This window comes from Seriola lalandi, unplaced genomic scaffold, assembly GCF_002814215.2.
Source record: "Seriola lalandi dorsalis isolate HSWRI2012SDOR001 ecotype SW California unplaced genomic scaffold, Sedor1 jcf7180002054783, whole genome shotgun sequence".
NCBI lineage: Eukaryota > Metazoa > Chordata > Actinopteri > Carangiformes > Carangidae > Seriola > Seriola lalandi.
This window is the reverse complement of record NW_019525336.1, coordinates 101,458-117,681: the sequence shown is the minus strand read 5'-3', so window position 1 is coordinate 117,681 and position 16,224 is coordinate 101,458. Positions and strand designations below refer to the sequence as shown.

Here is a 16,224-nt window from a genome sequence, read left to right as displayed (position 1 = left end):
AAAACAGAAGAAAGGGAAAACGAAACCTACGCGGAGTAAAGTGTTGGCACCTGACATTAAAGACTAAAACCTCCACCTACGCTCTGATTGACTTCACTTCCTGTTTACTTCCTTCTAAACACTGTCCCGACCTCTTTTTCTCAGTTAGTCGCCGTTGGACGCCGGAGGTACACAATGGAGAGACGCGCATAAGCCTCTGACGCAAAGATAATGGCAAGCACCGTGTGTTATTTCTTTACTACATCTCATTAGACGTAATCAGAAATTGTGTATTAGTTGTATTATTATTTGCTGATATCAAAATATAGCAGCTAAATATTTTTCGAGATTGGTTGTGATGTCTGTACAACATCCCGAGCTATTGCTATCATTGTTGTTTTCAATATGAAGGTATTCTGAATTTGCACTTTTAGATTCTGATAAAGAAATCTGAGTCAGTGGCTTATTTATTCAATTTTAACATGGGGTTTGGTGTGGTGGGAAATCCCTCTGTCTAAAAGAAATTATTTGCAGGTGTGTGTGATTTGCATGAAGCAATTAGTGACCTAGATTACTACTCATAGACCACCAAACAGCGTTAATGAGCTTTTTTAATTATTTTTTATTAGACCAGGAGCATAGTGGGTGTTTTATAGATGTAAAATAAGGTCCAAGCTTTCCTGAGGGGCTTCCCAGCTTTTCTGTGAAACTCCCTTCATCTGCTAGGAAAAACATAAATCTAAGCCCCTCCCAGCTGCATTTCCAGCCAGCTGAACCGAAGCTTCACTGCTTCAGTGTAGTGTCACTATGCATCCTGCGCTCCAGATGAAGTTTTGAAAGTCATCAACTGACTGATGACTAATGGGATTTCTTGCAAATTGAACTAAACTGAAAAATGTCCATAAACTGAGCTCCATATGTTTTGTTTTAGATTGAGCAGGAAAACCCAAACACCAAGATGGATTACAAATATGACAATGGAATAGAACTGCTGTTGGCTCATATGAACATAGAGGACATCATCAACGCTGCAGAGACTCTGTATCAGCTTGAGAAGGAGGAGGCAGAAGAGGAAGACTTGTCGTTCGAAGAGGAAGGTCTCTCCCAGGAGGAGATGGATGAGAACGAGGAGGCAGGGGACTTGGTGGGCTCAGGGACTGAGCAGGAGGACTACTCTGACACGGTTAATGGTGTTCAGTACGGGACGGTGACAGACCTCCTGTCCTTTGTCAACCGGCTCTCTAACATGCAGGCGGCAGCAGACCTGCAGCCCCAGACACACGAGATAGGAGTCCTGCTGAATAAAGTGAGAATCACTTTTTCTTTTTGTCCTTTAACTGTGTAACTTCTGTCTTTTTTATTCATTTATTAATTAATTGATTTATTATAAACTGACCTTTCATTGCAGAAAGACATGGCTGTAAAAAATAACCGCTACCAGATCAACATGGACGTGCTCCTGTTTCCATGGAAATTGACCTACAAGAATTATGGCACTGGCCTCGTGCCCAAAGGCTCATTTGGGAAAGTCCACTTGGCTCAGGACACGGCCACCAGGAAGAGAATGGCTTGCAAAGTGGTGAGTGCTGCTGAGCAATGACTGGAATCCGTGCTGTGTCAACTTCTCGAAACTATTGCTATAGCTGCCAAATGTTTTACCTGCCAAGTGCTAGGTGTTCATAGAGCACCTATTGTGTTCGTCTAGATGACAACGTGACATCTGGTATGTTTTTGAAGTAAAACAGGAAGAGTGCTCTTAAAAGAAGAACCATTTTTTTGTAAGAAATGCCCCAAGATGAATGCAAGAATGGAAATTCAACAGTAACCCCTTTTAAATTTTGAAAGTTAAATTTAGGTAAAATGTGTTTCTTTTTTCCCAACATGGAAAATATTTGCACATGAGGAATTAGTAGTTTCCTTTCTGGTCTGGTGCAATCATCAGAATGCTATGTTGACACAGTATATTGTACACACTGTTACCAGTGCACTTGAGGAGGCTATAATTTATAGTATGTTCTTGGTATGTGACTTACAGTAGATTTCCTGCATATCAGCCGACAGCTTCAGATAACGACATCATCAGTTAACCTTCACCAGAAAATCTGTTCAGCGTGTGTAATAAAAAAATGTTTTTATTAGTTTTGAGAAACAGGCTTATTTGCTTTCTTGTCAAGAGTTTGATGAGTTAGATCCTAACTTGGCTCTGTCCCAAAAATAAAGCTTATCAACTTCTCCTTAAAACCACAAATTGTTGTTTATACATTTTGCTTGTGTATGGAAAAAAACAGACCAGATATAAAATGGTAATAAGTGATGTTTAGAGGTTGCTAACTGTTTCACCGTGCTCTCAGTTTTTATGCTGAGCTAACCAGGTCTCGGCTCTAGTTCCAACCATGGTGACTATTTGTAATGATGAATTTATTTACATCTCATCATCGCCCTCACAGATCCCCATGGAAAACTTTAAAGCAGGCGAAGTGGAGTTCCAGGCCCGGTTCCGACACGAGAACATCGCTGAGCTCTATGGCGCTCTGTTCTTGGACCAGAGCGTCCACCTGTTCATGGAGGCCGGAGAGGGCGGCTCGGTCCTGGAGAAGGTGGAAAGCTGTGGCCCCATGAGGGAGTTCGAGATCATCTGGGTGACCAAGCAAGTGTTGCGGGGCCTGGAGTACCTGCACTCTCACAACGTCATCCACCACGACATCAAACGTAAGAGCAAAAGAAAAAAAAGTTTCACTGTTCACTTGTTGGGTATGTTTGATGAATGTGCTGTATTGTACTAAGCTAGTGTAGATGGTTCAGGTAATTAAGCAATCAAAGATTTTTTTCCTCTTCACATGAAAGTCAAAACCACAGACGGATGCCGTTCTTATGAATAATTCTAGGTACCAAGCAGGATAAAGGTGAATCAGTATAGACAGCCACAAACCAAGAAGACCACAGAAATCTCACTTGACAATTGTACACACTCTGACTAGTAATATAAACGTTTCCTGTAGGTTTGACTAATGCATTTTTAGGAAATGTGTAAAGACTGCAGGCAGTAGGTGGAGCTCTGCTGAGGTTTGATATGAAGGAGTTGAACCACAACGGCACTGCTGCGATCAAAGCATTCTCCACAGCTAGCCGTCACCCTCATGTCCTGAAGGCTGTTTGCTGTCTGGAAATTCCAGCCTGCTTCTCATGCTGTCTCAGGGTTAAATGTAGGGTCCAGAGTGGCAAGTGACTAACGACAATGGCCGGCCTGACCCTCTGACATGTTGCTACGGTTGTTACTGTTTCCTGCCTGCGATGAAAATATGTAATTAGGCCTCAGTGAGGGTTTTAAGCACACACATGAGCCTCTTCATGGAAGGCTTGCCCTCAAATTATCTGTCAAATTCCTCCTCCTTTGCTAAAAAGACAGAGACTTACTCCTTTTCTCAGCTGAAATCAAACACAGTGCAAGCCACTTAAGTCAGTTTTGAGGAGTCACATATTAATGCTTATTACCTCGAATAACAGCCTGCATAGCAAAGCATCAACACTGAAAACACTGCACACAATAGCTCCTCTGACAGACGGTTCCTGCAAATCATAAATTACCTTTTTTTATTTTTTTTTCAGCCAGCAACATTGTCCTGATGTCAGACAAAGCAGTGCTGGTGGACTTCGGCCTGGCGGTGCAGATGACAGAGGATATTTACATTCCTAGAGACCTGAGAGGGACAGAGGTGAGAAAATAAACATGAAGTCAGATGCAGTTTTACAGGTTAGGCTGCATGTGTACACCTGTAATTAAGGGATAGATTGCTTTCTCCAATCAATGCTTGTTTGTCTGTCTCTGAACTGTGTGTGTGTCTGAACTTTTACCAGAAAAGGCAGCAGTCTCCTTGACTCATGACTCATGACGCAGGGATTTTGACAAATTAGTCTGAAGACTTGTCAGCACTTGTCTCTGTCTTCTCCCAAATGATTATAGAAATTCAATGATTGGCAACAGAGCAGTGACTGCACTCATTGACCCTGCTAATAATAGTCTGCTTATGCTTGGAGTTCTCAGTGCATAGGTTTTAATCAGTACTTGGGAAAGTTTGGCTGATCCAAGATTTCTCACGAGCCTTTTCTCCCATCATGTATTTTCCTGGCTTTCCCATGTTTTGACCTGTTTGTGTGTCAGTCCATTTAATTCTTTGTACATGCACCCTGGGCCTCTCATGGCCTGGCTTGTGGAAAGTCCCAGGGCAGACACCCAGCTGTAATAAGAAGACAGACAGAACTAGTCCACTGGCCTGCTCAGGCTTACATTAATGTGAGAGAGCAGGCTGGAATTTCCAGGAGAGAGAGAGATAGAGAGAGAGAGAGAGAGATATGCTGGTGGTGTGTTTACAGTTCACACTCCAAAGGCCAGCGCACTTCTGCACTTTCTGCACTGTCGTACCTTGACACACAAAACAAGAGTGTAAAGGTCAGTTTGTTTGTTGCAACAAAAAAAACTTTTTTTTGCAAGAGGTTGTTTCCTATTTGTTGCATCACACTGAATGGGGGGAAAAAAACAGAAACCAGTTTAGTATTTTTCCTGCCATTTGCACTGCAGCTCCGTTGTAACAAATTCATGTCATGTTTTCCCTCTTACATTTAGATGTATATGAGTCCAGAGCTGGTTCTGTGTCGAGGACATAACACCAAGACAGACATCTACAGCCTGGGCACCACCATCATTCACATGCAGACTGGAAGCCCTCCCTGGGTCCGCAGATACCCACGCACTGCCTACCCATCCTACCTCTACATTGTAAGTACTGTATATTCTTATTAGATCTATGCATGGTCGTGTCAGACGACATATTGATCCAACACTTTGGCTCAGATTGATATAACTCAGCAGCTATTTGATGAATTGCGTCAGAGCTGCAATAATTAGCTGATGAATATAGTTGATTGTGAAAATAATATTATTTGCAGCCACAGATTGTAAAGAGATGTGGTAAACATTCATGGTCCCCCAGAGGATGAGGATTACTGACTTTGATGACCAAATACCTTCAAAATAATAACATTCGTTATGTTTAGTGCTACTTTACTTTACTTGCACCTATAATTAATACTTTTGTAAAGTGGATCAAATGACTATTTGTTCTGTGAAAGTCACTTATCGCATTTTAGCATCTTTCAGCTCATTGTTTTATTTTTATAATGTCATTGTTTTGTTTGCAGCCGGTTTCCAGGGGGCAAAAATCAGCAGTTGCAATTTCAAAATGCTAATACACAAACTAAAATACTGAATTTAGTAATAAATAATACATAAACAATAAAAAAAACAACTAATAATTTCTCCTTTAATAACTGGACATAAATAAGGATGCACCATTAAAACCAAGGGCTGCATCTTTGAAGACTTAAGACTTAAGAGTTAAGAGTAGAATCACAATTTCTATTTGCAGCAAAGCATTTGCCATTTCCTGTTGACTTGTTTTTCTGACACCACCCTCTAGCCAATCATTACATGTACTTCACCACAACTGCTAAGCATTGAAAGCAAGTTTAAGATGTCAACTTTTACTCATCCAACAGTTTGGTTTTCTTTGTAATGAGCACTACACTTGCACAGAGCCACCATTATAGCAGTTCTGTATGTATTACACTCTATATGCCACAAGACAATATCTTGTTGTTGCATTTCAAAGAGTGACTCACTTTTCCATGACCTTATTCAGGTCTTCCACAGTCTAGATTATCATGAGATTAAAAAAAAGGCTTAACATGCGACCCACAGCCTTTTTAGTCAGTCACTACTGAGTGACTACTTCTCTTTCTTTTAAAGGTTTTCCATTACATGTGCTCTTTGCTTTCAAGAAGTCTGTCTCTGTTTTTGATTGTTATCAGCTCTTTTAAATGAAACAGTTACTCACTTCCTTGTGAAACTGCTGTCATGGAGAAGTAATGTTACGTAGTTACGTCTACAGATTTAACTTTGCTATTTTTACTTGTTCCCTTTTATTTTAATCAAATTGGATTTACAAGGTACTACTCACAGTGACATTCACAAAAGAAAACAGCTGCTGGGGGATGTCTATGTGGCCTGATGTTTTGGTCATTTGGAATGTCTCTCATCTTTGTAACTTTTGTTTTTTCCTTTCATGCTGCAGTTCTCTAACACCAATTTTGCCTCATCTGTCTCCCAACAGATTCACAAGCAGGCACCCCCTCTGGAGGACATAGCGGAGGACTGCAGCCTGGTCATGCGCTGTTTCTTGGAGCGAGCCCTCGAGAAGAACCCTGCTCTGCGGAGCTCGGCGTCCGAGCTGCTTAAACACGAGGCCGTCAACCCACCGAGGGAGGATCAGCCGCGCTGCTGGAGCCTTGACTCGGCGCTAGAGGAGGCCACACAAACCATACTACGGCAACAGAGCCAGCACCCCGACACCACACAGGGTAAGGACCTAGACGCTGAGCTCAACTTGTTTGCAGTGATAGACATTTATGGATACGTTTGCTACCAGCAATAACAGACTATTACACTGAGCACTAAACTTATTCTACTGTTTTTTCCTCTGCAGAATCGTCTCTGTACTCCGAGGACTCTGGCCACACGAGAAGAAAAGGCTCCTTGTACATTGACCTGGGGGCCTTGTCAGGTTACTGTAAACTTGTGGCAGGGCCCCCCACCTCAGAATATGGCTAACACAAGTACTCCACCTGTCACCACAAGTGACAATGTACTTTTAGCACTTCTTTGACAGTCTGACTCACTCCACACTGTCAAGGACTGACAAATAGTTCAGACAGGAGTGGAGCTGCAGGCGACGTGGCTCATTGATGAACTGAAAATGTTTACGAGAGTCAGGATGACTTGTAATGAATGGAACCAGCTCAGCCTGAAATAGACAAGACTGCAGGACAGTGGTTGGATGAGATCCATTGTGAATAAATGAGCATTAGTTATTGGTGTCATTTCCTGGATTTCCTTGTGGGATGTCTGTACATGTTTTATTTCAGTGTGGTAGTTAACACAGGAATAAATGAAATGTATTGTGTTTTTTTCATGAAACTATGTCTGATAGTCTTCGACAATAAGTTATTCTATCACTCAAATTGACTAAATGTAAGCTATTTGTTTAATGAATGTGTGCACTATGCAAACATGTATCATATGTAGTTCTTTATGGACTTCCTCTTGTTTATTCCAGTGGAATATTAATAGCATCACCATGCTTTGCAAATTAAGCTTCTGTGGAATGCGTGTGCTGTCTGATTTGTGTTTTTGTGTTTCTGAAAGTTTGAAAATCTATCATTATAAAATAAAAGAGCAATAACATGAAAATCCCATATTGTCTGTTATATTTCACTGCTATGTCAAGAACTGAGTAATTTATATAGATTATTCATTTTGGATTTGCCACTTCACAATTAGAGATTCTGATTCTGTATAAGCAAGCTGACAAACAGTACATATATGACACTGAACATTTGTAAGTAAAGTCTATTTTAATTAAAAGACATTCACATATTAGTATCTGTTACTAACAAGGGGCTTTTACTTGAATCTTCTCATGATTTCCATCATGCAAACCAGAGTTTGTGCAAAGATTTGATATTTGATAAAGAAATGATATACAAGATCACTGATGACTGTTAATGGAAAGAGCAGAATGAATTTTGTTCGTTAGTTAGGGAACATATGGTTTAATGGTAACATATGAGTGGGTGGGGGACACTTAAGTTCCCCCTTCTCTCTCTCTCTCTCTCTCTTTCTCTCTCTCTCTCTGTCTTTCGCTCCCTTTACAGTTCAACTAAATAAAGAAGTCAGACCCGGCCTCCTGTCAAGTGCAACCTCTGCACTTAAAACACCGAGGTAGACTCTGGTAGGGGACTATCGGTCTCATGATATGAAACAAATGTGTTTTAGAACAAGATTAAAAGTCTACAGCCATGCATCGGCATGCTAACATGCTAATAATAACATGTTTAAAGAAGCTAATTATTAGAGGCTATAACGTTTGGCATGCTGTATCATCTTAGTTTGGCAAACTTTTAAACTTTTGCCATCTTCTTTTTGAAAGGTTGCACTTTCACATCTCTTTTGTATTCTCACTTTTGTGTGAATGGTAGAAAGTAAATTTACCCTAGTCCTGTACTTGTGCTTAGAGTATTTCTTTTGTTGGCTACTTAATATTTCATACTCCATACTACTACTTGTATAGTAGTTGTATAATACTTGTATAACATTATACCACTACTACATTCATTTGACAGAGGTAGTTATTCGATTCTTTGCTTATTTAGCAAAAATCTTCATACAAAACATCATGAGCTTCTAAAATTTGATGAAGAAAAATTAGTATTTTACTCTGTAATTAGTCATAAAGTATAAGTTTTGTTTCGTCATGAAAGGTTTTATTCAAAATGTGTGCAGTACAAATATTTAAACTATTCTCAATGCAAATCAGTTGAATTTTCTACAGTAAACCTTTCCATGATTGTAGTGCAACAATTTGTCTTATTCTACATTTTTAAAAACAAGTTGATTTAAAGCTAAAACAGGTTTAAGGTTTCTAGTGCACAAACGTTTATAGGAAATAAATATCTTTATTAAACTGATGTTATTGGAAGTTAAATTGTCCAAGAATTCATCATTTAGTTAGCTACAACAAAAATGCAACTCAAACATCAAAACATGTAAATACCCTTTAGCATAATATACTAGTATTTCTACTTGTGTTACTTTTCTGTACTTTACTAATAGTTGTAATGGAATATTTTACATTATTATTACTGCGTTTACCTTAGTAAAACATCTAAATACGGTCTCCACTACTGTCCTATGCAGAGATTTCATGTGACATCCACAATATTTCTTCAATGTTTAGTTGCTACATGACGTTTTAAGGAAAGTGGTAGCTAAACATGAAGCAAAACTGCATGAATGATAATGTATCTGTTACATATTCTACAGTATTTCAGCAGGAAAGAGCATGAAATAGTGTCAAAAAAACCCAAAACAACATTTCACTAGAAGCTGCTTTGTGTGGGTTTTCCTGGATTCCCCAGCTAGCAGCTAAGTCACGTAGATTAGTTGTGAATAAAGTTGTAGCGAAGCCCTCAACCACATCTCTTTAATTGTTCTTAATTAGTCACAGGCAGTATCTACTACTGATTTTGCATCAGGGAAACCCGTGTGGTTGAAATGTGTGAAGTGTTCCTCTCCTATCAGCAGCTCAGGCCTACTCTTCCTCTTTCTGAAAGCGTCACATGTGAGTGGGTGGTGAGCTCTGCTGTAGAGGGGGTTGCCTCTGAAGTGTGATCTGAAAGCCAGTACTCACAGTCACATTCATTGGTTTCCACTGAGTGTGACAGACAAATACTACCATCTGCTGGTAACAACAGATTCTACTCTCTCACAAGTATTTGTAGTGAGGTGACAGCACTCATTATTGACCACTGTGTTGCTGTTAAGGCTGTTGAACAAATAAAAACTGAAGCATTTTATAAGAAGTCTAGTACAGGATTTTTAGTGACCAAACTTTTGGCTTCTAGTTTATTCTGTCTGCTATAAAGAAGCGTAAGAGACCTGCTGTGCCTTCCATTTCTGTTCCTTCTTCCTGAGCTGCTGACTCTACAGACATCATCCAGTCCCATCTCAGCTGTCAGCTATAGTAATAAAGCATAGATACCCTCCATGGAGCTGACCTATATTTGAATTCTAGCCACTAGGAGCATGATATAACTTCATTTTAGAGAGTATGTTCATGTGAATTGGACATGAATTATATTGTCATACATCTGTCGGTAAGCACAGCCCCTATTATGACTTTAAAGTGCTTAAGACCAATTTAAAATTAAAATCTTTTTAAAACGTTGACGAGGGATTACTCTGACAAAAGGACTAATTGCTTGCTAACTGGACACTGAGTTACTAGTTTCTGAGATGCCTGTACAATCTAATAAAATCTAATAAAACGAGTCTAAAATAACTATAAAACACTATCTCCCAAATATTAAACTTTTAATGTTGATTCTTGTTGAAAGTGTGTCAGAGATGGGTTTTTAGTAATGATTGAGACTGTAATAAGACGGGTGTTGTATTTTCATTGCAGTTTCAATCTCTTTCAATATCTTGTCAACATGTATAATGTTGCTTCGCTTCAGTGTGAACTACTTTGATCTTTATTATACTTTCAGCTGACTGTCAAGTGACGTGATGAAACCTCAACAATTCGATGTAGAGAGTCAACACAAAAACATGTGGAGATGCCGGGGATTGAACCCGGGGCCTCATACATGCAAAGCATGCGCTCTACCACTGAGCTACATCCCCTGTGGGAGGAGCATAGAAATTGGAGTCAATATATCAAAGCACTGAGAAGTATGTGGTTTGAGGTATATGCGATTAATACTAACATTAACATTCTGCAAAACAATCTAACGACTGAATACTTAATGTCAATGAAGATAGCAGAACACTCTATGAGAACAAAGTGAAAAGCAGCAGGATTTGCTCTATCTGTCTTGAAGACATTTCAGCACTCACGTATGAGTTCCCATGAGTTTTCCTGACTGCTGATGAGCCATCTGTTTCCACAGCTGGGGCATTTGTGCGTCAATGTAGTTAATAATTATTCATCCTAGTCATACTTGTTTATCGCTGATAAAAGTAAGACACAAAATCATGGCAGTACAGTGAAAGCACAATTTTGTGAACGGTTGTAAGATTAAAGATTGGCGACTTCTTTTTACAAGGGCTAATTTAATTGTCCTGATTTTAAACTCATTAACAAATTAAATGAGCCTTTAATTGAAATCTTATCTCTCAGGCAGTGATATTTTACCTTTTTGTGTGAAAAGTGGGGTTCTGAGGGCATATTGCTAATTATTTTAACAATTGATCTTGTTCTGTGCTGCTGTTTTGCTGTAGTTCAGGTTTGAAATAAATAGCAGACTCCAACAGACTTCTTATCATCATTGTTTACAACGTAAAGATGTTGGAGATGTCGAAATTGAACATGGGACCTCATATATGCAGTAGTATGACTTCAAGTTGGGTGTACGTAGATGTATGATGATAATAACACCTAGCAGTTAAAATCGCACTTTTTCTCAAAGCGCTTGTGGATGCATTATGGTGCATACCGACTGAGACATTTTAGCAATCTTATTGGTTCATTACAAGTCACGCTGTGCAACGTGGATGTAACAAACTTGAGTATGACTTCAAATTGTGTGTACGTAGACTGTACAATGATAACACCTGCAGAATAGTATGCTTTGTCTTTGTGTGTCATCATGGGAAAGTGTGGCCCTGGAGGCACACTTTCCCAACCCGGGGCCTCTACAACAGAGGATGCTCTACCACTGAGCTACATCCCCTCTACCCGCCAATCCTGTTGGTGGCAGTAATGGACCACAACATTTTTTGCTAACTGCTTTAGAAACTCAACGAATGGAGGAAGGGAACAGGAAAAAGGGAAAACCAGAAAGTAAAATGTGCAACGGCTTAATGAGAATATGAGAACGGAGACAGTTTGATGCAATTTGGCTTTTTCTGTACTGTTTCAAAGAAGAATCATATAAATGTAAAGTGACAATTCACTGCGTGGGCGCACTTTCCATGTGTAAAGTTTGCGTGGTTACAAATTTTTGTGTGCACAGGGAAGTCCAGGTAGAGGTGTGAAGACCCACTGGACATGTCGGACTTTGAACCCCTTGGAACATGCAAAGCATGCGCTCTACCATTGTAGACCCCCAACTACAACAGTGCACGAAAAGTACCTTCCGTTGTTGGCAGGATTCGAACCTGCGCGGGGAGACCCCAATGGATTTCTAGTCCATCGCCTTAACCACTCGGCCACAACAACTGCACATGGTTTGGCTTTTTGTGAGCAGCTGCATTAGGCAACAGTTACACATCTTGATCATATGAAGAAGTCTGAAAGGAAATCCATGAGTTTGGAACTAAAGAGCCCCTGCGATGGCCGGGAATCGAACCCGGGTCAACTGCTTGGAAGGCAGCTATGCTCGCCACTATACCACCATCGCTTGGAAGACAGGGGATTTTCATTGAAATTTTCTGGTGAGTAAGCACTTTACGTCATTGGAGGAATTTGACTTTGAAATTGTGAAGTAGCAGTTAAGCTGTACCGTGGTGCATCAAAGCTACAGAGTGATTGAGTTAAACACTGTTGAGTGTCACTTTTGTGTATATCAGGGCTGCTACGGAAAACCTGAGTTCCGTAAGCTCTGTCATGTGAGTTTGATGATTTTTATTATTCATTTACCTGCCACATGTTTGACACGTGACTGTCGTTTGTCAAAACAAAGTGGTGTGGAAGAACTTCAAGTCAGTGTTATTTGATAAAAATGCTTGTGAGAGCTCACATGTGGCTTTGACTTGCAACTGAAACTTTAGACCCCGTTGTAAGATTACCATTACTGTTCTACCCTTCATCCAGGAAACAGAGAGATACCATTTTTCGCCCACGAGAGATAGTTAGACGTCTTGGCTGTTTCTCTTGTGAACTTCCCATCCTAAGAACAGCTTGTTAAGGCTAGGAGAGACTGTGTGTACTATATTGTCCAAGTCTTAGTTAGTGGACAACTGCGCACGATTGGGGACTCCAACAGACTTCTTGTCTTCAACATCAAGATGTTGGAGATGCCGGGGATTGAACCCGGGGCCTCATACATGCAAAGCATGCGCTCTACCACTGAGCTACATCCCCTGTGTGCGCCAATGTCTTTTTGTCAGGACAGGCGTTCAGTGGGGCTGCAGCAGTTAAAATTGCACTTTTTCTCAAAGCGCTTGTGGATGCATTATGGTGCATACCGACTGAGACATTTTAGCAATCTTATTGGTTCATTACAAGTCACGCTGTGCAACGTGGATGTAACAAACTTGAGTATGACTTCAAATTGTGTGTACGTAGACTGTACAATGATAACACCTGCAGAATAGTATGCTTTGTCTTTGTGTGTCATCATGGGAAAGTGTGGCCCTGGAGGCACCCACTGTAGCCGGAACTACAACAGAGGATGTTTTTCCCAATATTCCGATCTACCCGCCGATCCTGTTGGTGGCAGTAATGGACCACAACATTTTTTGCTAACTGCTTTAGAAACTCAACGAATGGAGGAAGGGAACAGGAAAAAGGGAAAACCAGAAAGTAAAATGTGCAACGGCTTAATGAGAATATGAGAACGGAGACAGTTCGATGCAATTTGGCTTTTTTTGTACTGTTTCAAAGAAGAATCATATAAATGTAAAATGACAATTCACTGCGTTATGGGGACAAGCCCGGTGGGCGCACTTTCCATGTGTAAAGTTTGCGTGGTTACAAATTTTTGTGTGCAAAGGGAAGTCCAGGAACAATATTCCTGTATCCAATATCTGAATCTGTCCTTTGTCTGCTAGAGAGAGAGGAGACGAAACAAGGAGAGAGGAAAGGAGACACATAAACCCTCTTATTTACAAAAGTAAATATATAAGAAAGTAAATATTTACAATATTTATTCATTTAGTTAATATCATAGTTTCTGTTCTTATACATGTTTGCTGAAGGAATTAACAGTTATTAACCTGATCTGCTGTTTGTCTTTTAGAAAGAAAAGGAGGAGAGTTGACTCTGTGGCTCCAGTGAGGACAAGCAGCTTCAGATGTGTCCTGATCTGCAGCAGCAGCAGCAGCAGCAGCATCACAGACAGTCTGTTATCCTGAAGATCCTTCTGTCTGTCATCACACACACATCCAGCTGGAGCACAAGTCATGTTTTACACCATCAAAAAGTTCTTCAAACATCTTTGGGCGAATTTAATTATCTTTGTTCATTTCCTTTAACAATTACAATGACAGTTTCCTAAGTTTGAGACCTGAATCAACACTGAATGAATGTTTCTCACAGCTGTTGTCTGTGTAAACACACCTGAACATCCTTCATGTTTTTGTTCCAGCTGCATTTTGTCTTGAATAAACTGGTTTTCACATGAAGTTACAGTTTGTGTTCGTATTGAACCTCAGCACATGAGGAAAGTCTGTGAGACACTGTGCACTTTAACTACAGTGTGTTTGTCATGATCTGTTCATCTGGATTAACCAGACATATATAAGTGTAAAAGCTTAAGGTTACAACTCAGTGTCACATGTAAAGTTAGTTGATACAACATTGTTTCACTGTCATGAATAGTGATCTCTTCAACTGTAATACCTCTGAGTGATTTAAAAAATACTATGAATGCTATAAATGGCTATGAATTATATATGAAGTTTTTGTGTTTTCATTTTAAATTGCACAATAAAGTGCCAATTTTTCTCTGAGTCAGTTAAAACACATGAAGACTTTCAGAAGAGGTGAGCACAGTTAAAGGAATCGTTGTTGACAGGATTCGAACCTGTGTGGGGAAACCCCAATGGATTTCAAGTCCATCGCCTTAACCGCTCGGCCACAACAACTACACAAACAAACCTCTTAGGTGTCAAAAAGATTTACAGCCCAAAAAATGTAACTGTAAATGGTGCGAATATTCAAAATATGCACAGATATCATTATATCGATTCAGCTGCTCACTGACAGGTCACATGTGAACATGGTCACTGGTTTACTACAGTCTGGTCTCATACTGTGAAAAACATGGTGATACCAGATGTTTTCACGGAGCTTTAATCCACTTCAGCAAGAAGCCATGTGAGAGTAAAACTCCTGAACACCAGCATGCTGCTGGGAAACAATCACAAACTGTTTGTCGTGAAATATTCAAGTTTTGAAATAGTGTTTTATTAGAGTAAAAGGTGGCAGCTCCTCTGTCTATGATCAGAGACACATCAAACTGTGTGACAGAAACAGCAGGTCAGGGTTCATTCGGTAACACTGAGGGTTTCCTACATGGAGCTGGTTTAAGAGTCAACACAGAGACACAACCTCTCCACCTTGTCAGCAGGATTCAAACCAAACATGATGCTGTAAAATCATCATTTTGACAGTTTTATCTCAATCATTCAGAAATTTGTACATGGAGGATAAACCTCATTTGAGTAGTTACATCTTTGCTGCTTAATTTCCCTCCATTTTTGAACAGTTTCCATCTTTATTTAGATGGTAGATTACTGTTAGATTAAGTTCTAACAATAATGATATAACTCTTCTCTGAAAAAACCTGAAACATTCCATTTATAAGATTGTACCGTGATCAGAGTAAAAACACACAGGATTAGTCTGTGCTCAGACAGAGAACGGGCCGCCTCAATCAAGTTCTCAGACTTAAAAACAGTCTGCTTTTGTCAACTCAACCACCTCACATCACACAGCTTGTTAGAGAATCCAACTTCTTCGTTGTCGGCAGGATTCGAACCTGCGCGGGGAAACCCCAATGGATTTCGAGTCCATCGCCTTAACCTCTCGGCCACGACAACTTGATAAGCACACAGAAAATCTCAGAATTGTGCATAATTTCCTTTTTTTCTTTACATAAACATCACGCATAAAAGGACTTGACCATAAATTATGTTGACTAAAACACATCCATCAGGTATAACTACTTCGTAGTTCTAGAAAATATCCTTGTCCCAGTAGTTTGGGTGGTGCATTTGTAACTGTGGTGTCTTCAAACAAATGTTACCAAACTTGAATAACAGTCACTATTCACCTCCTGCAGGACAAGTTTATTCAGTAACAGCAGAGAAGCTTCTAAAGATCCAATACAGAGATAGCTTTATGACAAATTCAGTCCACCTCACCCTCTCTGGGTTTTCAGAGAAGCATGATGAAGAGTCGAGGATTTCAACTGCGAAAACAACAGGATTCAAACCTGCACAGAAACAGGTAGCCTAAACAGAGCTGGGTGATTCCCACACACATATTCCAGGTCTAAAGATCATTCATACGTCTTTCATACATGAAGCACACTGGGAAAAGATGTCAAAATAAAACACAGTAGCATAATGCGAAAGTATTGACTCACTTACAAACTGGCAACATTTTATTATACAGACCATCATATACCAAAACATGCCAACCCTATTAAAGCAAATAGTAAATAAAGCAAATAAAGAAGTTTGTACATATAAAATTAAAGTAAAGTGTTGCCATGCACAATGTGAGCACATTATATTATATTTTGACACAGGGCCAATGAACTAATATTACAGGAGGAGAAAGCCGCCTTGAATATATATTAGTCAACACATCATCTTATAGTTACACTTTCTTCTCAAAAATTGCTTTTATACCACATACAATATCTCCAATATATTCTCTGGTGATGTGATGATGTAAAAAT

The 16,224-nt window shown here is 39.8% G+C and overlaps 1 protein-coding gene and 6 non-coding genes across 8 annotated transcripts; 1 reads left to right on the top strand and 6 right to left on the bottom strand.

Moving 5' to 3' along the window:
- Positions 1-64: 64 nt before the first annotated feature.
- Positions 65-7,282, top strand: map3k8 (mitogen-activated protein kinase kinase kinase 8). 2 transcript variants are annotated; one of them, XM_023425511.2, is made up of 8 exons: positions 65-213; positions 911-1,285; positions 1,388-1,558; positions 2,427-2,688; positions 3,586-3,692; positions 4,601-4,753; positions 6,147-6,393; positions 6,519-7,282. In XM_023425511.2, exons 1-8 carry the CDS (start codon positions 211-213, stop codon positions 6,641-6,643), a joined length of 1,443 nt encoding a protein of 480 aa, XP_023281279.1. In that variant the 5' UTR covers positions 65-210; the 3' UTR covers positions 6,644-7,282. The 2 variants fall into 2 exon arrangements, with proteins under 2 accessions (XP_023281279.1, XP_023281278.1); XM_023425510.2 differs by having other exon boundaries at positions 118-222.
- Positions 7,283-10,204: 2,922 nt separating this feature from the next.
- Positions 10,205-10,276, bottom strand: trnaa-ugc (transfer RNA alanine (anticodon UGC)). The gene has a single exon. It is a non-coding gene; the product is annotated as a tRNA-Ala (tRNA).
- A 1,455-nt stretch (positions 10,277-11,731) lies between these two features.
- trnas-aga (transfer RNA serine (anticodon AGA)) lies at positions 11,732-11,813 on the bottom strand. Its single transcript has one exon. It is a non-coding gene; the product is annotated as a tRNA-Ser (tRNA).
- Positions 11,814-11,922: 109 nt separating this feature from the next.
- On the bottom strand, positions 11,923-11,994 carry trnag-ucc (transfer RNA glycine (anticodon UCC)). Its single transcript has one exon. It is a non-coding gene; the product is annotated as a tRNA-Gly (tRNA).
- A 611-nt stretch (positions 11,995-12,605) lies between these two features.
- Positions 12,606-12,677, bottom strand: trnaa-ugc (transfer RNA alanine (anticodon UGC)). The gene has a single exon. It is a non-coding gene; the product is annotated as a tRNA-Ala (tRNA).
- Positions 12,678-14,319: 1,642 nt separating this feature from the next.
- Positions 14,320-14,401, bottom strand: trnas-uga (transfer RNA serine (anticodon UGA)). Its single transcript has one exon. It is a non-coding gene; the product is annotated as a tRNA-Ser (tRNA).
- An 875-nt stretch (positions 14,402-15,276) lies between these two features.
- On the bottom strand, positions 15,277-15,358 carry trnas-cga (transfer RNA serine (anticodon CGA)). The gene has a single exon. It is a non-coding gene; the product is annotated as a tRNA-Ser (tRNA).
- Between the last annotated feature and the right edge of the window lie 866 nt (positions 15,359-16,224).

Bases quoted from the DNA above. Each gene is read 5' to 3' on its own strand.
- map3k8 (XM_023425510.2), top strand. The intron at 3,693-4,600 runs GTGAGAAAATAA...TCTTACATTTAG, and splicing joins GAGACCTGAGAGGGACAGAG to ATGTATATGAGTCCAGAGCT. The intron at 4,754-6,146 runs GTAAGTACTGTA...GTCTCCCAACAG, and splicing joins ACCCATCCTACCTCTACATT to ATTCACAAGCAGGCACCCCC.